The sequence below is a fragment of the Exserohilum turcica genome (assembly GCF_000359705.1).
Source record: "Exserohilum turcica Et28A unplaced genomic scaffold SETTUscaffold_16, whole genome shotgun sequence".
NCBI classification, from domain to species: domain Eukaryota; kingdom Fungi; phylum Ascomycota; class Dothideomycetes; order Pleosporales; family Pleosporaceae; genus Exserohilum; species Exserohilum turcicum.
The window spans coordinates 820091-841157 of NW_007359981.1; the positions used below are offsets into that span (position 1 = coordinate 820091).

Sequence of the window (21067 nt, forward strand, 5' to 3'; positions counted from 1 at the left end):
TTTCGAACACGTCCGCAAGAATACCGACAATACCCCCTCTAGCACCTCAACGAGAGGGCTGCACACATTAGAGGTGGCGTAAATCGGTTTCTCGCGACGTGTTACCCCTATATCTGATAGAAAATTGACGAGTTTTGATGAAAGATTTCTGCTTAAAAGTTGGTGTGTGTGTGTTTTTGTTTTGAACTGAGGCGTTACTTGGTGCGATGTCTGCCTTTCTCTCGCTCTAGGACGAATGGCTATCACTGTAGTCTAAGAACGAATGGTGACCAATGTCTCCGTGATACCACAGATCAGTTTGCGCCGTCCTGACATGCTACTGACTATGCAGTGGCACTGCTCACTCTCCGCGCTTGAGGCACTGTTTTTAGATGGCTGTCATCATCAGATTGCATTGGCTTTGAGCTGAGGGCATACTGCATTCTTTTGATGTCGACGACAGCAAGCTGGTTGTAACATGTTGCAACATGTATTGGAGAACCATATCATATTTCTGCTTCAACAACACCTATTTTCATTTAATGCAGGTATGCTACTTTCTCCACAACCTTCATGTGTGAATTTGCATCACAACGAAACTGCAGAATATAGAAAGCATCTCATTTAACACGCTGTTCAAACAACATATCCATCCCGGGCGCTAAACCTACATTTCACCGTCTGGGCCCCACACACCTACAGCTTCGCCCGAACTTGCATGTCCTTTTTTAGGATCGGGTCAACCCACTTGTTCCAGCCCTCTTGAACACCGCTGTTCTTCCACGCATTCTGGTTGATCGGTAGCTGTTCCACCCAACGCATAATGTTCTCGTAAACGTTGCCGTCGTACATGCCAATGGCACTGCACAGGCTAGCATCCGAAAAGTCCCACGCATCAGTCAGAGCGATGCTCTCTGGCAGGAGCTGGTCAAGTAGGTCATTGACGAGCGAGCGGATGGTGTCAAGTTGAACGGACGAGAGGTATGGCGGTCCATTAGCGGCAGTCTCAACAAAAGACAGCACGTCAACAGAACGCGGGTTGATGACTGCAGTGAGAGCAAAGAGCGAACACACTCGTTTCAAAACCTCGCGAAGGCCCACCGAAGTATCATTTGGCAACTCTGAGATCACATCGACGAAAGACCTTAGAGTGAAGTACTCGATGTGTGCTCGCGACGCCGAGATGAGCAACATCATGTGTTCGTTCCAAGCCTTTGCTGGTGTCTTACAGGATGCGCGGATTGCTGCATGTGCCTTGACGACCATACGGTGTGCGCGATGGCGAAACATAGCCAACTGTGTCTCTTGCGCAAGAAACTGTTTGCCATGTGCTATGCATGCTACGTTGGGATCGTCCACATCAGCCAAGTACTGCATCTGCGGCTCCATCTTGTCGCCATCCTGCAAGCGATCTAGCTGTTTGAGTACATGCCGACCAACCTGCTGCCACAGCACGTAGTTCTCGCCCTCGAACGTTGCTCCGCCCGCCAGCGCACCAATGATGTCTGGAAGGCCCGATATTGCCATGTATCCATGCCCACCACACATCTTGCGAGCATCTTCGGCACCATCAACCGCCTCCGACGTTACGTATGCTTTTAACCCAGCCGTAAGCGCATGCAAAGATGGCAGCAGTGAATGATCTTTGTTGCTCTGCATATCGCGGAGCCGTTGGTACTGAGCCACGCACGCACGCGAAGCAAAGAACATGGCGTATGTCTTTGCGATGAGGCTGAGCAAGCGGAAGTGCTGGTGCTTATACTGCATAATGGTATCTTCGTGGTTCGATGCGTCTGCAGGACCGAGCCCTTGTTGTCGTACAACAGAGTATCGGGTTGCGATTGTCAATGCCTGTGCAAGTTTTACAGTGAAGACTTCGGGCATCTTGCTGCGGACGAGCAGCATCACCGAGTAGGAAAGCTTTGCGCGGAGCGGGTCTTTGGAAAATGTACCGTCACGCGCGAGTTGGCTGTGAGCCATCAGCATGTGCGATCGAGGGATGCGTATGTGGTCAAACGACGCGAAACCGTTGTCTGCTTCGTTGTACCTGTGTCGCTCGTTAGTATCTGGGTTTCTAATATCTTTCAACCTCCGATTGCTCACCCCAGCTTCAACCCGATATCACCCATTTTGATTCCTTCCATGGGCGCACCATTCTCGAGAGATCTAAGCTGCACGAGGAAGATGTGCGGTCCGTGGTCTTGGTCATCGACAATGAGTCTAGCCATGACCGCGCCGTGCGTAGTTGAGAAACCCAATCCCGCAGGCCAGAACTTTGTCGATGAGATTGTTGGAGAGTGAATGACAAATTCATCTGTATTCTTGTCAAAAGTAGCAGTGGTCTCGATACCACGCACAAAGGAGCCATGGCCAAGTTCTGTCTGAGCATAGGTACCTAGTATTTTGCCAGACTGAGCGAGAGGAAGCCACTTTGCTTGTTGCTCCGGCGTGCCATTATGCTCCATAGCAGGTTCGAAAAGCACTGCTTTATGACCAAAAGGACTGGTAAATGCTCTTTAGTCCCCTCTTCCTGATCACTGCATAGGCCTACCTACCTGGCATTCATCAGAGTGTAACGCGGCGTGACCCAAACAAAGTGCTCATGACCATGTTCGAGCATTTCCTGGAGACAAACTTTGCCCATTTCTAAGCCTTGCTCGAACATGGCCTCTCGAGAGGTGTTGGAGTAGCATCGTGGCAATTTGGTGATATCGAAAGTATCCAGTGCCTTTTCCACACGTTCAAAAGCACCGCGGCGCTCGAGAACGATGTGTTCGCTGGTCAAAACTTTATTAGGCGGCGCAAAGAAAAAGGTGGGATACAAAATACCCTCCCCACAGCAAGTATGTGAGCTCTACTGTGTTGATTGAGGCCGAGTTCCTCGCTGCTCGCATCAGCACAACCTGCCGGCTATCTTCCATGTTGACTTGTGTTCAGGTAAAACAAAATTCTCAAATTCGTGGAAAAGAATGCAGATTTGAAGCAGCAAGTAAAGATTGGAGTGGGAAGACATGACCTCCAGGATATCAACCATGGTTGAAAACCCTTCCAATCTGCCAGTCACAGCGAACCCGTTACTACGTACTATGCCTATCAAAGGCCCGCCCTTTGTGTGACAAGCCCAAAACCATATCTCATGCCCCTGATTGACCAGGATTGTAGGGGTGTGCACTCAGTGAAGAGCATGCATGATCCTCCGCATGTTACATGCAGGTGTAATGATCTCTCTTAGCCAGATTACTTGGGTTCTTGAAGCATTCTGTATCTACACTATTTCCATTCACCAGTACCAATTCCATCTTTGGGCCATCCTATTCTATGTTGTGCTGAATGGCTGGTCTCTCGTACTTTTCTTACTAGGATAATGTGCGCATGGAACTCTTGCTGTTCTCAATCCTGTTATGCAGCTCATCAACCTCAGGAACCCAAGGGCTATATCCGCGGAACCCAATCTGGATGTGTTACTGCAGGAGGGACCTAAACGCGGCCCGTTTCTGTAAGGGATACCCCTGGTGGCGCCGCCACGTGTTGGAATTGCTCAACACTCACCATACTCCAATATGCATTCAATGCAACCTCAAAAGCATCTTCGTGATTTTGTTTGGCTGCCTTCTAGATCAGGCAGTTTTTGCGATTGTTCACCATCTCGCAACGGTGAATGTGGGTCAATAGATATTGTTGTTAGCCGGCAAGGACGTGTCGTGCCTTGAAGGATATTGGCATAAAATAGGCGCGAAATATTATACAAATGATTTCTTGGGCGGAGGTGAATGGGTAATATCACAATATTTTTGCTTTGACTCTGTACACATGCAGAAAACACACTCTTACCGTGGTATGGGAATGTGTCATATAATAAGTGGGTGATCTGTGCGGGGAGGTCAACACATAATGATGAAGCGGGTTCGATGATCCAAGATGTGATTAAAGGAGAATTATTAGAAAATTAGGATTCACGGACGTCAGAATGCAAGTGCTCGACGCTCGGCGAAGTCCCAATCCACGCCAAGCTATGTTGGCGATAGCCTTATGCAGTTCGCCGATGACAATGTGTGGAATAGTTGGCGCGCCATCCTCCTCCAGCTCCCCTGCTCGGCAGCCCCAACGGTCATCTTGATGTTTTCTTGTTTTGTTTGCTTCGGTCACCAATCTATGATCTGTGGATATCTGCCGCTTCTCGCTGGGGATTCTGCTTTTATCCGAGCTGCTCCGATCAATTACATCATACATCTCATTACTTACGCATCAGTTAGCTCTATGCTTGCCGCGTGTAAGAAGTCGTACCAAGCCCTCATGTTACTTACTCAGCATTTGTGTGCGCCTCGCATGGTTCCCATTATCTTCAGGCTTCTGATCAGGTTTCGGGGGCCAGCTTCATTGGTCCAAATGGGCCAACCACTGTGCGACAGCTACCCCAATAGAAATCATAGTGACGCAGAACTCTATTGCTACTATGCTTCAAATGCCGCACTATTAACGTCACGGAATGTTTGATTCGCCAATGTCAGAGTGCTGTGCATGGATGACATGCAGCATGCACTGTGAAAACAGCATTACCCACGCTTAATGATCAAGTACCCCGGCATCATGACATATCGCACCCAAGCTGACGCCAATATCAGAACAGCGCTACTTAGTTGCGGTTGTCCCCATGTAATACTACTGATAGCTGTCATCGTCGCTTTGCTCACACTTTTGCTGCCCCTACAATGGCGCCCGCTGAACCTAATGCAAAACCTTTCGAGCTTTTGACTGCCGATGAACCCGAGTTCCTAGAAGAGAGAGATGGATGGAAGGGGTACATTGAGTGGGAGAGGTATCCGGAGAAGAAGAAGAAAGCAGCAGAGATCCTGGCCCAATATGACTTCCCCGTACCACCCGAATTTCAACTGGCGCCACTCCCAGACACGAATCCTGTGCTCGAAGGTGTACGCTGGAAATACTACCATTACGCCATGGGAAAGACACTGAAAGACATACCGGCCATCTCGTGGGATTACGTCAAGAAGGAGAAGAGTGAAGATATGATACACGTCTTGCAGTTCCCTTACAACGGCGAGCCACCACGTAAGCGATTGGTAGAGAACGAGATTACCAGCAACAAAGATCACTTCATCCGGAATCACGGTGGTGTCCCTGAGATTGACGCTAATAAGTACTTCTTCGAGGTTGAAGGTCTTGTCGATACGCCCAAAAAGATTACTTTGAAGGAACTTCAGGATGAAAGCATATTCCCTCGCATGAATACCTGCGTTACCCTACAATGCAGTGGCACACGCCGTATTGAACAAATCCATGACTACCCTGGAGATGGAGACGAACTCATCAATGCGCCCTGGGGTGAGGGCGCCATTGGCACCGCCAGGTACACAGGCGTCAGTCTGAAGAAGGTCCTCAAGTACTGTGGTATGAAGCCAGAGGGAAAGCATGTGGAGTTTTTCGGTGCCGACACGTATTTCAAGAAAGGACAGGTATATAACTATGCCGTGTCAGTGCCGACACGCAAGGTTAAGCTGAACGAAGTCATCCTTGCCTGGGAGATGAATGGCGAGCCGTTACCTGCGATCCACGGATTCCCGCTCCGTGTAGTGGTGATGGGCTACATTGGAGCAAGGAGCTGCAAATGGCTGACACGCATCAACGTCATCGACGCTCCTTCCATGGCGCCAGTTCAGATGAAGGAATACCTATATTATACTCCGCAAAAGGGCAAGCAAAATGTGACGTACAGCAATGGGTTTAGCATTCAGAAGATGCCAGTGTCTAGTGCTATCATGACACCAGTCGACAAAGATGTCATCATCCACGATGGAAAAATCCGCATGACTGGTTGGGCCTACAGTGGGAGTGGTTGGCCAGAACGAGTCGAAGTCAGCAATGACGGTGGTGGAGTTTGGTACGAAGTGCCGCATGAAAATATGAGCAAGAAGTATTATCACGCCTGGCGCACCTGGTGGATTGATATTCCGGTTGATGCAGAGGGATGGCTGTGAGTTGTGCAATCGTTAAACTCGTGATACACTGGACTGACAACCCATAGCGAGTTTTGTGTGCGCTGCTGGGATGATGCTTTGAATGTAAGTGATACTTAGCCTGCGCCATCACAATTGAAGGATTGCTGACGTGATATCTAGACCCAACCAACATTCGTACGAAGTGCATGGTAAGCATTATTCAGTCTGCCTCGATTGAAATGCTCTGACAGACTGTTAGGAACTGGGATCTTCACGTAACCTCGTCGTGCCAGTAAGTCATTTCCTTGCAGAGCCAAGTCGTAAAGTCGGAAGATGGCTAGACTGACTCCTTTCGATAGCCGCGTCAAGCTTTACAGCGTCAACAGCACTAAGCCAGCAACTGCCCGGCGTCTCAAGCAGCTTGAGGAGCACGGGGCGTCGATCAACCCTATCACCAGGCCCCTGCCATTCGATCTTGAAACAAATGAAGAGTACTTGGAAGAAATGAGGAAACGTGGAGGTCGTGATCCCGATGAGTAATGTGCAATGCAGTCATCAAGCCAAGGTGTTTGGCAAGAATAGTCATACGTTTAGGAATCCCAGAGATTCTCCCTAGCCAGTCAGGGCTGCTGTTCATTTGATGTATTCCTGAGTGAGCAGTAATGCTGGCTGGATAGTAAGCATATGTGGATGTGGCGTCGCTGAGACAGTTACACAGCCTTAGTTTAGGAGTGGGGTAAACCCTCATGATATACAGAAAGTGTGTACTATGCACCATACCATTCAATACGATAAACACAACCCTATACACTGATTCCGCGTTTCCAACAGAGTCATCTTGTCTCGACTGCAGATCCAGTAAGCTTGTGAATCTATAGCATCTTGTAATGAGCTGTGCATCGAAGTTGACTGCTTTTCATCTATTGAGACAGTTGAGCTGAGAAAAAGCGGGACTGCAGATAGTAGTTTTTCTAATGATATGCTGACCTTCCCATTTGAGTAGACTAAGGATTGCGGCGCGGACAAGACATAGCCCCACCATCGAGAATACCCCGCCGAGTGCCATAAAATACGATTGTGCTGAAAGATTAAAACTCCATGTCTGTTCTTCTCTATAACAGTGTAAGCACTGACAATGGCCCTATTCACTTTATAGCCAGATGTATATATTACATACGAGTATTCAACAAGATAGCTGTAGCCACAACCTAACAGGCTTTGCCACTTGCACAACATATATTGAATACACAAGACTCAAAACATGCATTGCGACACGTCATTGTATGCATGCATAGCGTTTAGGGCATGGAAAGACGCAGATTCTTACTGAAGGATGTTAGTATCAATAATTGAATTGGCTGATAACAGCTGCATCTGACCGGCTGACTTGGAGCGGTATTGCTTAGTCTAGATCTGGAGCGCCTCCGGTGAGAAATATGGATCTCTATTCAGTCTGAGAGGCGTACTCGATTGTAGCCAAATCAGAGGCGATGATTCCGGCCCTAAGTCCTTGTTGGATCTGTCTCACAGTGGTGCACGCAGACCTATAAGTATTTTGAAAGACAGGCAGGCTTCCTGTGTATGCTGGGGCATGTTTCTACCAGTTCAACTTGCTCTTGGTTTCATTCATCTTAATTATGCAGTATTTTACACGCTTTCTTGGCCTTACTTTAGCGGCAGCCCCGTTCTTCGCTCAAGCTGCACCCCTCTCAACAAGATCTACTGAACATTCAATTACCGAGAAATACATTGTTCAGTTGATACCAGGCGTCGAAATTGCATCAGTTACCGCTCATCATGAGCAGGTTCGAAGCATCAAAGCTCGTAACTTGGGCCGCAGGGACGGGTCTGATGAAGCTGCTGGCATCAACGAGTTTGATCTTGGTGACTTCAAAGGCTACTCTGGATTATTTGATTCGGCAACTATTGCTGAGTTGAAGACTCTGCCTCAGGTCTTGCTTGTGGAAAAGGATTTTGAGATGCATACCACTCTCTCTCAGCGTATGTGTGAATCGAAGTAGTAATTGATGGCTTGTTGTCCCTTACACTGACAATTGATAGAGCAAAACGCACCTTGGGACCTGGCCAGCCTCTCATCCAGGACAAGAGGAGCAACGGACTACTTTTATGATTCGACCGCAGGCTTAGGCACATACTCGTACGTGATCGATAGCGGAATAAGGACAACGCACGTTGAGTTTGAAGGCAGAGCATCTTGGGGCTACAACGCAGTCGATACTATCAACACTGATAGCCTTGGTCATGGCACCTATGTTGCAGGCATCATCGGGTCCCGGACCTACGGCGTCGCCAAAAAAACGAATCTTATTGCTGTAAAAGTGGTCAAGGGAGATGGAGTAGTCAATTTCTCATACTTCCTGGACGGTCTCAACTGGGCTCTACGCGACATCGTTGCTCAGAACCGTCGACCCACAGCTGTGATAAACATTTCACTTGGGGGGCCAGCCTCGTCGGCATTGGATAATGCTGTAGCCTCGGTGTCGAACCAAGGCGTGCTTATCGTTGTAGCGGCAGGCAATGACAACGCGCCCGCAGATTATTATTCTCCGGCACGTGCTCCTACGGCGCTGTGTGTTGGTAGCGTCGATGCTAATGATGCTCGATCCCCATGGTCGAATTACGGGTCCGCTGTCGATATCTGGGCTCCTGGTAGCAGCATTATAACGACTTCGCACACGTCTGACACGGCCATTGTCACCCAGAGCGGCACTTCGATGGCCGCGCCTTTGGTTGCTGGGCTGGTATCGTATCTGCGTGCTCTTGAGGGCCCGTCGATTGGCCAGGCTGCTAGGGCAAGGGTCCTCGCGCTGGCTACGACTGGGCGACTTACTGATACGCTAGGTGGACCCAATCTTCTAGCATACAATGGCAGTGGCCGCTGACGAGACGAGGGATAGATTCTGACTGGCAGAATTTCGTCGAGTATATTGGTCGTGATTTCATAGCTTTCGAATGATTTTCTCCTTCTTTTGCCTATCATGTTCGTTCCGCGGTCGTCTCGGCATATGGCAAAACTGGTGGTATTTGCACCAAGGTCAGTTCCATGGTAAGCGCAAAGGGAAAACATGTGCCAAGAGATTACTTAGTCAAGTATGGCTGTTCATGACGTCTGGATGAGGCAAGCATTTCTTTCGACCCCTCGGCGTGTACAGTAGCCGTCTCTTTGATCTCGCTTGTGCGGCTGAGAGAAGTATGACAAGGTTGCAATCGCTAATCAAACCTTATTGCCCTGCCATATAAGAAGTGGCACAAGCACTAAGCTGAAGCCACTCCAGAAAGTGTTGCTTCCATGACTTTTGCTTGGATCTGGCTACCCTTCTTTGCAGGATTCACCTACGGCGGTATGTTGTGAAGTAAACGACGTGGTTGTTCCCCGAAGGTAAGTACTATTGTCGAATGAGCTGGAGAGCAGAAAGAACCATTCAAAGAACACGTGAGTTGTGAAGGAGCGGTTGGAACAGCAACATAGTATTCCCAGCAATCGCCAACATGATTGCATCCTCGACCATGGTTGCGGCAACCATGAGCCTGTACGGCACAGAGGTCCATCAAAATACGTTGGATATTTCCCAAGCATCGGCATTTCTATCCATCACTCGCATTCACTCAACATGTCTGCAGTCCTCGATGCTCTCGCAAAATACGGTGTACGGGGCTCTTTGCAGGCTCTTCTATCTCCACAGCACAAAGATCGCGACGGTACTCATGGGGTGAACACAGAATACGTTTGCGCGCGGAAGAAGACCAAAAGTCGAAGAAAAGGGCAACTGTCCGTCTACAAAGTGGTACACGAAGGCACCACCGACGAGGGGCACAAAGCGCGCTATTACCAGAATGTGGAGGCAATCGATTCTGATGACAATGAAAGAGCGAGCTTCGTTGGGATCATGAAGATGACGGACTCGGACATGGGACACAGTGTTAGGCGAACCGTCCGAAAACACCAGATGGAGCATCCAGCAGGCAACAGCAATGGTGTTCTTGAGAGGCACTCGAGCAACCAACACAGAATGGACCGGGCAGCGTCCAGGGAGAGTGGGATCCTAGATGCAACATCGAGCGGGGGGTTGTCTCCATGTCCAAGAAGAACGAGTCCACGGACGGCGGCGTATAGTTCAAGTGACGTCCGCAATGTGGTAACAACATCTGGGCCACGCGTACTCCTGACTCAAGAACATGATCGACGTAAGAATGCTGGTCCTCGCACAGGGCCCCAGCGAAGAAAGTATTTGGTGCAAGAGCCAGAAACACGGATGTCCAGCGGAGTTCTACCTTGGCAAGAACTGCTCGGGGAAAGATTTGCAGGACCCGAGGCGCGAAGAAACCCGAAGCTTGGAAAGAAAATGAAAGCCACCAGCGGACTGGAAGCAGGCGTTGAAGAGATTGAAATGAAAAAACAGAGTGAAATCCAAGGCCGAGAGTCAGGTGTCTCGATGGTTTCCGAATGTTCCGGGAGACAATTTATCCAGCCTGGCCTGACGGCACGAGAATCAGCGAATCTCGTTTTTGGAGAGGGCTCTCAAGGGAACAGTGGGGAGCCACATGGTGGGTAGGATTGTGGGTGATTGTTCGGCACCAGATATGCAAGACGGCGCGTCTCAATCGGGATTGGAAGTTGGCCCGGCAAGATGTGAACAGCGACAAAAGGATCCAAACGAGTCAAGGGCAGTGACGATTGCTTCACGAGGACAACAAACGTACCCGGTACTCATCGATGTACCCCAGCCAAGATGAATCTGTTGGGAGACTAATCAGTAGGCTATAACGCTATTCGTTCACCTCGCGGGGTATATTAAAACAGAAGACTTGCACGGAAAAGCAAGACATCAGAGGTCGCGCATGTCAAGCACCAGTACATGGAAAGTAAATGGCAGGCAGGCCAGCTCGTTAGCTCAGCTTGAATGAATCCTTGTCGGCTCCTTCACCGTCTACATCTTCGTCCTCACTCCAATGTGGCCGGCTGCTGGGACTATCCTGGTCATGACATTCCTATATATTATCAGCCTCCGCATAGACATTCGTCATGGCTCATCTGCGACTACGGTCAGAGTGACGCAGTACTTCTGATCGCAGGGTCATTGCCACCTGTCTTAGAGTATTTTCTCGTTACCAGATATTGAGCAATTTCCCACTTCTGCAGGGACATGTGAGTGTTTGGGCATCTAGAGGTCCAGGGGGGGCTTACCATGTAGTGCCCTTCAACATAGTGCCTCCATCGCTCCGAACTCCCCAGGTAGACCAGGACTTCCCACGGCAGTTCGTCGCTGGCATACTCCCAGATGGTCATGTACTGCAATAGCGACTCCTTGTCGACATGGCCGTGCTTTTGGCCGCGGATATTGGTGGCGCGCTCCAGCTTGAAGATGCGGGCGCGCAGCAGTTCGGGGCTTTCAAACATGCCGGGAATGAATTCATCAACATACCAGTCCAGCAGCTCGTCATGGGCCTCTGGCACGGGCTGCCACAGGACTACCGCCCACATCTGGACGTCTCGGGAATCTGTGGGTGCAATGTCATCAGCCTCGACGGTGCATGCGCCGTTGGGCGGGGCCATGTCGACATACCGCCTCTCCAATCCTCGCCAAACCAATTGGCGTACTCGCGGTAACATCGCGTTTTCAGCTGGGCGTCGCCGGGGATTTCTTCCAGGGCCGGGCGGATCTGGGCCTCGAGCTCTTCCTCCGAGGGCCCGTCGGGCAGGTCGTATATGGTCATGTGGCGGCCCTCGACGTGTGTGACCTCCTGGAAGACGTTTTCTTCTTTCCGCTCGGCATTGCGGGCGGTCGACTCGATCTTCTTGACGGCGGCGGGAATCTGCTTGTCCCGATACCAATCGTTTGCCTCTGCGTCGTCGCCCAGCCCCGCCCAGATGGCCGCGATCCTCGTCATGTTTCCGCCCTGGAAAAACAAAAGCCTGTGTGTGTTGCGCGTCGAGTGGTGACGGAGAGGGCATGAAAAAGTGGTGTGAAGACGTGCAAGCCAGCCCGCCCACGCAACAGGACAAGACAGATAATGTCCAAACAGCGGTCAGCTGCCAAGCCAGTCGACGATGATAACAGCACGGACGGCTGTGACGCGAGAGTCCTGACTTGATATCCTGGAGGAGAGGGCCTGTGTTGCTCGGCAAGACACCCTCGCCCTGGTGTAGTGTAGCCAGGTTTACGAGCACCCTGTCCTGCATCCCCGATCCAGCATGGCGGGCCAGCCGGACCACGGCCTGGACTACACACGGGGAGGCCTCCGCCGCCATGTTACAGGCACACTACGAGAACCTAATGTCCCCACGTACCGCTTTGGGGCGCCTGGTGCTATAGTTCCTCAGGTGGGTAGATCGCAATTAGAGCCGGGACGATCACTGTCTCTGCCCCCCCCCCGCCGCCGCCGCCGCCAGCCAGCCAGCCAGCCAGCCAGGGAGAGGCTTTGCACTGCCATCACGTTTGACAGCGGCCCGTCGTGTGCCGCTTTGCAGGTGGCAGGCAGGTATGCCGCGGTCCGGAGAGAACAAGCCTGTGTGGAGAGCTGATGCAAGTAATCACGGCGGTGGAGTAGGTGTAGTACTACTACCACCACCACTACTACTACGACTACGACTACTACCACGACTACATGCTACCCACTACAGTCTCACTGGGCAAGGCTGCATACATACACGCCTGGCATGGGGCAATAGACCAGGTAACGCGAAGACTACGACTACTACTACACTACACTACACTACACCACCACATCCATCCATCCATCCATCCATGTCCCTCTGGTCCTCGCCATGCCCTACAGACATTAGAGTTTCCAGGGCCAACATGCACATACGTATGCCTCCTACTTTCTTTGGCACGCATCCAGTCTATCTTTGGGCTCATCGGACACACGTTTCCCCTGACAGCATTCAGCTCCCCCCACCCTCGCCTCGTGCCCCAGCCATGTCTCCCAAAACAGTGGCCAATTTCCAGCGTGTAGCGAATGGGACACCATCTCCAGAAGCTTGCCCGAGCTTGGTGGTGGTCAAGGTGCCAGATACATATGTACCTTTGCATTGTACCTGTCGTGAATGCGTGCGTGTGTGTGGGTGTCTTCGGTCCGAATGCAAAAGACGACTGTGCTCACCCGGTGGTCTGACTTTTCTCCAACCAATGGCTTGGTGGTTACAACAAATAGTCTTTGGAGCAACTGGGAGCATGAACCAGCACCTCGCGACAACGGGTCCCCTCACGGGTCCCTTTTGGCAAAGGTCCCTGGATATTCGCGCATGCAGGGGACATTCGAAACAGTTTCTCCAGTTTCAACCCACGCAGCTGTATCCGCTTGTGGATAGCAAGAGTCGGAGAAAAACGCCCAACCACGTGGGACCCGATACAAGGAGGGGGTTACACACTAAGGGTGGCATACATGGACCAGAGCGGAGGATGCAGGCATGCGGCGAATCGGAACCGTTGGCAGGAATGTCAGGGATAACCAGTGCATGGGGGGGAGAGTCGGGATCAAGGCTGACCGACGAGTGTACGTAGTACTACATACTAGTACGTATGTATCTTGCCCTGGACGTCCGTAGCAGCAAGCAGTGACAGCAGTCTTTGCGTGGCTGAAGCAACTATAACGGCCATGGTTATGGTGTGGCGGCAAAGGCGCGTTCCTCGAAACAAGCAAAAGCACTTACTCACTCACCCCAGACTGTGGGGCGCTCCAAGCCCGCCTCCACTACACCAGCTCGTGCTTGTCGCGCATGCCGGCTCCTTTGTTGTATGCAATCAATCAATGTCTCTGGTCCGATGGCCACCCCCGATCGACTATAGTACTTACCCAAGTGCGGATACTCGGTCGGCGGTCGCAAAATCCATGGTGTACCACGGCGGCAGCACCGGGCCGCTACAGCTTCACCCAGTAGTATTAAGAAGACAGTGGAACCGCAGCTTGGGCGTCCCATGCGAATGCGAAATACGATCAACGTCTTCTGGTTCGTCCGGGTCACAATGACATAGGCCAGAAAAAAAAGCAACATACTTCTTCAGGCGCTTCCTGTGAGGGCTTGCCACCCAGACCACTCGTTCCGCAAGCCATCGGACTTCTCGGGCTCCAGCCGCACAGGAGAAAAGCATCTTCTGGAAAGACAAAAAAAGAGAGAGAGAGAGCAAAGGCCGCAGCCAATTGATCGACACAAGAACCAAACTCCAACATGCTGCAGTCCTAGCCATCAGGGCTCAGTCGGCGTTGGATGCAGGCAGCCGAAGGAGCGGCAAATGCGTTGGCTGCACCGTGACTACATACAGCCAACAAACATGTCGTCGTAGTAGTCGTCGTCGTCCGCTTCTTCTTGCCCGTCAGCTGTTCCGAAAGCCGAGGGGGATTGGGGAAGCAGACCAATGCTTCTTTGTTCCGGTGTGTTGGACGCGGACCTCGTACGAAGACACGGCCAAAAGCAAGGGCGCCCCCTTCGTTACTGCTCTCGGTAGGTCGATATCGTGTACAAGGCCTCAAGTGGAGATCCGCGCCCCGGAGATGCTTGAAGGAAGCTCATTAAGCGTGGCCCTGGATGCATTTGCCCTCTCCGTTTTGGGCCCTCTCTCCAGTTGGGTGTAAACATGTTGTACACATCGTTGTCGGCACCGATTGCCTATGCGTCTAGCCTCGCCACGGCAATCTCGTCTTCCTCTTCCTACGTCAACACCCAAGACACATTTGCAGCCTCGCTCAGTGATGCTGCCCATGTCTACTACTCCGGGTCGGCAGGATTTGCCAATGCAACTCTACGGTGGGGTGCTGCGCAGACCCCACAGTACGACATGGTAGTCAAGGTTGCGACCGAAGCCGATGTGCAAGAGGCTGTTGGGAATCCGCTTCGGTTAATATCATATGCTGGAACTGACGGCCAAGTAGATCAAATACGCCAATGCCAACAACAAATCCTTCCATGCCATTTCGGGCGCGCATGGCACGACGACCTATCTCAACAATATTGAGCATGCGGTCGGCATCTTGATGCGTGGCATGGATGGCATTTCCATCGCCGATGGTGGCGGCAGTGCTCTGATTCAAGGCGGCATCCTTAACGGCCGCGTGACTGATTTCCTGTGGGCCCACGACAAGCAAACCATGAGCACCGTCTGTGCCTGTGTCGGCTACATCTCCCCTATCCTCGGTGGCGGACATGGCTGGAACCAGGGTCGTTATGGGCTCGCATCTGACCAGCTCATTTCCGCGCGTATGGTCCTCGCCAATGGCACAGCCATCACCGTGAACCAGGACACCAATCCCGAATTGTTCTGGGCGATTCGTGGTGCTGGCCACAACTTTGGCATCGTGACGCAGGCGGAGATCAAAATCTATGACCGGAAACCGAGCCTCGATCAGTGGGCCGTCAGTGGCTTCTTCTTCACCCATGACAAGATGGAGCAGGTCACGGCCATTGCAAACAGCTGGCTGCAAAGCGCCGACAGACCTGTTGAGCTGGAACATAATATCGTCTTTGCCTTCAATCCAAAGGTCGACCCCGTCCATGTAAGGCTGCCCTCAATGCTTTGATAGCCGACGCGCTGATGCTGACCTAATAGCCGCTTGTCATGATGTGGATAGTTTACCAAGGCGCCACCATCCCCGCCCAATATACCGATCCCTTCTCGGCGCTGTCCCCCATATCCACCGACTCTGGCGTAACAGACCTCGCAGGAGTGAGCAAATACATTGGTGCGGATCGGGACGGGCCAGCGTGTGAAAAGGGCTTTTCTCGCTCCCTAGCTCCCGTGTCAGCAGACACATACGATGCGCCCTCGCTACGTAAGGTTCTCAGCATCATGACCACCTTCCCGTCCGAGTTCCGGGGCTCCAACGTGCTCCTCGAAAGTTACTCGACCAACCGAGTCGGTCAGATCCCGAGTGATAGCACCGCCTACCCCGACCGAGATGGGCAACTTTTGTTTTCACCATCCATGGCCTATGACAAGGACCCCGGTCTCGATGCTGTAGCATGGGACTACGCAGGAAAGATACGCGATGCCATGATTGAGGGGACGGGCAAGCTGCACGAGGCTTATGTCAACTATGCGAGAGGGGATGAGTCGACCGAGCAGATGTATGGGTACGAAGAATGGAGGTTGGAGAAACTGAGAATGCTCAAGGCAGAGTACGATCCGCATGGGCGGTTCAACTTTTTTGCCCCCATCCTCTGATAGTACAACTTGGACTGTTGACATTGGTGCAGTGAGAACGAAGCCGGTTGGCCCAGTCCATGTATGCGAAAATCGAAGCAAAAATCGAAGCAAAATCCTCAACATGATGGACCACGTATTCTGGGACCGTCCTGCATACTGTACTTGCTGCTGACTTTGCCCTCCATGGCTTGTGCATACCTCCGATGTTGTCGCCGTTCCCGTGCGGTGGAACCGTATTTCGTGTTACAAACTCTAAAGTGGCTTAAGTATGGCCCCTGAGCCCTTGGCTGGAGACGATCGCATTGAGCATTGCAAAGAGAGACTCGAGTATCATGCGAAGATCACGACAAGTCGACTAGAATAACCGAGACTCGTACGATATATTGTTCGATTTTTCTTGTTTCACGCGGAACCATGAGTGTTCGATTCGCCAAGCATATGCCTATATAGGGTGTTGTTGCCTGTGGAGTGGAGCGAAAAATGTAACGCTGTTACTTTGTCCAAGACGCCGGTGCTCAGTTGTTCGATGCTGGCAGCCAATCCGAATGTAGTTCTCAAAGAAGTTCTAGCGTCCCAAGGTCCATAGTGTAGAGGCCTTGGCTGTTAGCCACGCGTAGCTCACATATGCTCAGTGCTTATTCATAGGCTTAGTGATCCCCAACCCCGCCGGTTCCGCGAAACATTGTCCAATCGCCTCGGATACTCTGGTGAGAGCCCAAGGCTTTTGTCGTTGGAGTTGTGAGCTGGGCCGCGATGTGGTCCACGCGGAGATGCAATCGTGTTCTGCCAGTAGCTGACTTAGAGCATCATGGTGGCTGAGGCAGCGTGGGTGCGGGATAAACACGCAAGCCGACGGGTTTATACATGTATGTGTCCTTTGCCTTGCTGTCGGCATCTACACTTAGTACCGCAGTGAAGAAGCAGCTTGAACATGTTCCGCGTGCCAGACTACTCTGCGCCGAGTGGCGAAAGCACTGCACCGTCGATATGCAGCACGCCGGCCAAACGCAATGTTTACGCCGAAGAGAAAGATCCTTTCGATGCTCTGCGGAGAGCGAGTGAGACGAGCGAAGAGGTGTTTTCAGATGGAGCCCTATCGCCTGGCAGCACGTGGTCCAACTCGACGCGCCCAAGCAGCAGCCCTTCTCCTTTCAGCCCGGGGACGCCCATGTTCAACATAGCAGCACCGGTGCGTCGACCAATTGTCAAAGCAAAGACGTTTCCCAGCCAGGAGCGCTCACCACGATTTCCGGGAACAGGGCCAGAGGGGCTCGGAAAGACGCTTCCAGGATGGATGCCTCTCGACGAGCAGGCAAAGACGTTCAGACTGCAAGCACCCTTTGTATACGCCAGCCAATCACGCAACCTGCCGCAATATCACATACAGCAAGTTCTGGACCGAGATGGCGGGCCCTCAAGCCTGAATATCCGTCGTGTTCAGCCGCACGAAACGCGGTCGTGCTCGGTGCCGGCCCTGCATGCAGGGCGGGGCAGACGCATGCGGTACAACGAGGACGAGACGTTGTATACCTTGTCCGATTTCGACATGAAGGGCCGCGGTGGAAGTGCCCTCGAGGGCAGCATCCAGCTTACGACGGGGAAGACGCTGTGGGGCGGGCAGTGGACGCGCATCTGGCATGTGACCAAGTGCAGGGCGCAACACCACGGCTGCAACTACAGGGGAACGTGCGAGCCAGAGAAGCGCCTGTTGTTCTGCGTGAAAAAGGGCGTGTGGGAGGACGCCGACGGGGTGGTGGTTGGGCGGGAGGAGAGGGGGAGTCTGGGCAGCCTGGGGTTGGGGGCCCTGCTAAGGGACAAGGGGGCAGGGGGTGAAAATGAGAGCAGGGTGCTGGATGTTATAGAGGGCGTGCGAAAGGACGAGAGAAAAGGCGATCTCCTGGTTGCATGCTGGGTGATGAGGCTGTGGATGGCGGGGGAGCTTGGATGGGAAGAGGATTGAGGGGATGGTGATGGCCAGGGCCGCGGGAGTGAATGGATGATGGTGGTCCCGACGCCAAGACGAAACATGGCTGTAGTACTACGTAGGTGTACTGTAGTAATGTGTATATATGTAGCCGCCATTGCTAATATTGCTACTGCTCTTGCTACTGCTCTTGCTACTGCTATGGCTACTGCTATGGCTACTCCATAGCTAATACAGGCCAAGGGCAGATGCCGGTCCAAGCCTCGTCGTCACCGTTGCTGGATAAGGCGGGTGTCAAGCTGTCAACGCCGACGGTGAAACGCCGCCGGCGGGTGTCAGAAGCATGTCGACTCGCCCGCTCGTCGGCCTGGGTGGACTGGGCTGAGTTTAGTTGTTTGGCCGTGCATATTACTCGCGATAAGCAATGACGGCGGCATAGTGTTTTGACAGGACGAGGGCGGGCGCGCCATCGTGACCGAGCGCCACAGCCAAGGGGCGCGCGCGACGCCTGCGCACCGCCTCACACCTGGTCGATTGGCCTCATCCTCGCAGACGGCCGTTTTGCGAAGTCGAGCCTATTATCACGCCCGCCATGATGCCCTGGTCAGGACCTGCACCCGCACCCGCACCCTGATGCAGCCAGCGCCGTTGTCGAATGCCCTGAGCCCGCCAGTGCCATCCCCCGACTCTCCTCTCGCCGCTGTCGCCCTCGCCACCGCCGCCGCCGCCGCCGCCATCGCCATGCCGCTCCTCACGCCCTCGCGGCTTGCCATTGTCGTCGTCTTCTCCTTCTCCGTCATCACCTTCTTCTGGACCTTTGCCCTGCCCATCCAGTCCGCCCAGCCCGAGGTGCCCGTCATCGACCACTATAACTACAAGAACGTCCACACCGAGCCCATTATCCCGGCCCCCGCCATCGAGACTCCCCACCCAACAGTCCATGGCCACGGCCCAGGCGGGGACGACAAGGAGGAGGCCGGGGGCGTGGGAACCGCACATGGGGGCGCTGTGCCCTCTACGCTCCTCACCCACGCAGCCAATGCAGCCAATGCCGCCAACCCAACCCCGACACCCGCCGCCTTTCCCCCTGCCTCGACGCACGCCGTCGAGCACTTCTGCAAAAACCTCACGCTGGCCCACGACGTCATGGTGGTGCTGCAGACGTCCAAGGTGTACATGCACATGCTCGACGCGCACATGCAAGCTTTCATGTCCTGTGTGCCCACCTTTGTCATCTTCAGCGACCACGACGGCGAGTTCCACGGCCACAAGGTGCACGATGCGCTCAAGTTGGTGAGCCACGATGTCAGGTTTTCGCACGACGAGTTTCAAGAGTACCGCATCCTCCGTGCCGATGCCGCGCACACGCCCAATGCCGAGAAGCTGCTGGCCTTGGACAAGTGGAAAATGCTGCCAATGGTCTACAGGGCCTACCATATGAAACCCGACGCCAAATTCATCATCTTCCTAGAGGACCAGACAGCTTTGAGCTGGACAAACTTGCTGCAGTGGCTCAGGCGATTGGATTACCGCATCCCCTACTACAGCGGGGCGCCCGTCTACATTTCCGGAACACAGTCAGTCCAACGCGGACCGGGCATCATGCTGTCTCAAGGCGCCCTGCGCAGATTTGCAAAGTCGTACGATGAGCTGTACACGAGCAAATGGGAAAAGGCCGTCGACAAAGAATGCTGCGGTGATCTCATGTTGGCAAGGGCCCTAGCAGACGCACACGTCGAGCTCTACAGCTCATGGCCTATTCTTCAGACGGAGCGACCCAACACGCTCGACTACACCCAGAAACATTGGTGCACACCAGCTGTTTCGTGGTACCAAGTCGACGGCCAGCAGATCACTCAACAATGGGAAATCGAGAAGAAGTGGACCAGTGCCAATGGCTGGAATACGCCGTACTTGTACCGCGATGCTTTTCATGATCATGTAGCGCCGCATATGGAAGAGACCAAGGAGGGCTGGGACAACCTTAGCCAGGATGCCGAAATCGTTGCGCCGACGGGGAGGCAGAAGCACCTCAAAGACGAAGCAGACAAGATGAAACTTCAGGAAGAAGAAAGAAAGAAGCAAGAAGCCAACAAGGAAGAGAAAGACCGAAAAGAGCAAGACGCGCCAGCACAAAGCATGCAAGAAGCCAACAAGGATAGAATCCTCCAAGTCGCCGGCCAGGAAGAAACGCAATACCAAAAACGAGCAGACAAGGACAAGGACAAAACGAAGCAGCCGCCCAACTGGGACAAATTCGCCGAGAAATACCCCAACGCTGCAGATAGTCTCGCCACATGCCAAAAGACGTGCAAACAAGTCGAGGATTGTCTGCAATGGCGATACTCGACAGAAGGAGACGGCCACTGTTACCTGAGCAAGGTGATCAGGCTGGGTGGCAAGGATGGTGATGGCAAGTGGACGAGTGGGTGGGTGGTCGACCGCATCGAGACGGTGCAAAAGGAATGGAAGTGCGAAAAGGCCGAGTGGAACTTTTATCAGTAGTGTTTTGTTTTGTCGGGCTTACACGGCTTGCGGTAGACTATACGCAACAAACATGACGGAGTTTGTGGTGTCGTTGGAACATGAAACACGAAACATGGAGGCTGGCACTGTCTAGGCTATGGCATAATGCTGGGACACGGCCCATGTGTGTTTGTATACCCTCTGGTTGCAATTTATGGGATATGTTTATAGAGGCTTCGCATTCATAGTTTGCATTGCGTAGCTGTAATGTCGTTGATGCGAAATGGAGTCTGTTCGGACGAATTGCCATTGGCAGAGAATGATTGTGTGTTTTGTTCCACCACCACCCAAGACCAGGGCATGGTTTGCTTGCATGGATCCAGCACATGTGCATGTGTTGACGCTCCGAGCCCAACGCGCCAAGCCCCTGCACGTGACTTCGCATCATCCACCACCCCGCCTCCATCACGTCCACCACGCGCATTCTTGCTCGCGCACAATCACACACAATTGCACGCGAGGGCAAAGCACACGAGACAGGGCCACGTCTTCTCCACGTCACGACCGCCTTAATCTCCCAA

At 52.7% G+C, this 21067-nt stretch overlaps 8 protein-coding genes across 8 annotated transcripts; 6 read left to right on the forward strand and 2 right to left on the reverse strand.

Annotated features, from left to right (window-relative positions):
* Positions 1-675: 675 nt before the first annotated feature.
* On the reverse strand, positions 676-2900 carry SETTUDRAFT_108121 (uncharacterized protein; the record flags this gene model as incomplete). Its single annotated transcript, XM_008026108.1, has 4 exons — positions 676-2026; positions 2083-2481; positions 2535-2756; positions 2809-2900. The coding sequence occupies 4 exons, from the start codon at positions 2898-2900 to the stop codon at positions 676-678; spliced, it is 2064 nt and encodes a 687-aa protein (XP_008024299.1).
* A 1788-nt stretch (positions 2901-4688) lies between these two features.
* On the forward strand, positions 4689-6733 carry SETTUDRAFT_149805 (uncharacterized protein; the record flags this gene model as incomplete). The annotated part of the gene is made up of 5 exons (XM_008026109.1): positions 4689-5968; positions 6020-6056; positions 6114-6142; positions 6193-6225; positions 6293-6733. 5 exons carry the CDS (start codon positions 4689-4691, stop codon positions 6471-6473), a joined length of 1560 nt encoding a protein of 519 aa, XP_008024300.1. The 3' UTR covers positions 6474-6733.
* Positions 6734-7570: 837 nt separating this feature from the next.
* SETTUDRAFT_149807 (uncharacterized protein) lies at positions 7571-9006 on the forward strand (the record flags this gene model as incomplete). The annotated part of the gene is made up of 2 exons (XM_008026110.1): positions 7571-7934; positions 7995-9006. The coding sequence occupies 2 exons, from the start codon at positions 7571-7573 to the stop codon at positions 8834-8836; spliced, it is 1206 nt and encodes a 401-aa protein (XP_008024301.1). The 3' UTR covers positions 8837-9006.
* A 559-nt stretch (positions 9007-9565) lies between these two features.
* Positions 9566-10507, forward strand: SETTUDRAFT_38943 (uncharacterized protein; the record flags this gene model as incomplete). The annotated part of the gene is made up of 1 exon (XM_008025924.1): positions 9566-10507. The coding sequence occupies one exon, from the start codon at positions 9566-9568 to the stop codon at positions 10505-10507; it is 942 nt and encodes a 313-aa protein (XP_008024115.1).
* Positions 10508-10998: 491 nt separating this feature from the next.
* Positions 10999-11843, reverse strand: SETTUDRAFT_38944 (uncharacterized protein; the record flags this gene model as incomplete). Its single annotated transcript, XM_008025925.1, has 3 exons — positions 10999-11088; positions 11140-11453; positions 11519-11843. 3 exons carry the CDS (start codon positions 11841-11843, stop codon positions 10999-11001), a joined length of 729 nt encoding a protein of 242 aa, XP_008024116.1.
* Positions 11844-14530: 2687 nt separating this feature from the next.
* Positions 14531-16114, forward strand: SETTUDRAFT_149812 (uncharacterized protein; the record flags this gene model as incomplete). Its single annotated transcript, XM_008026111.1, has 3 exons — positions 14531-14773; positions 14826-15446; positions 15500-16114. 3 exons carry the CDS (start codon positions 14531-14533, stop codon positions 16112-16114), a joined length of 1479 nt encoding a protein of 492 aa, XP_008024302.1.
* A 913-nt stretch (positions 16115-17027) lies between these two features.
* On the forward strand, positions 17028-18056 carry SETTUDRAFT_38946 (uncharacterized protein; the record flags this gene model as incomplete). The annotated part of the gene is made up of 1 exon (XM_008025926.1): positions 17028-18056. The coding sequence occupies one exon, from the start codon at positions 17028-17030 to the stop codon at positions 18054-18056; it is 1029 nt and encodes a 342-aa protein (XP_008024117.1).
* A 648-nt stretch (positions 18057-18704) lies between these two features.
* SETTUDRAFT_130076 (uncharacterized protein) lies at positions 18705-20783 on the forward strand. The gene has a single exon (XM_008026112.1). The coding sequence runs from the start codon at positions 18762-18764 to the stop codon at positions 20523-20525; it is 1764 nt and encodes a 587-aa protein (XP_008024303.1). The 5' UTR covers positions 18705-18761; the 3' UTR covers positions 20526-20783.
* The last annotated feature ends 284 nt before the right edge of the window (positions 20784-21067 follow it).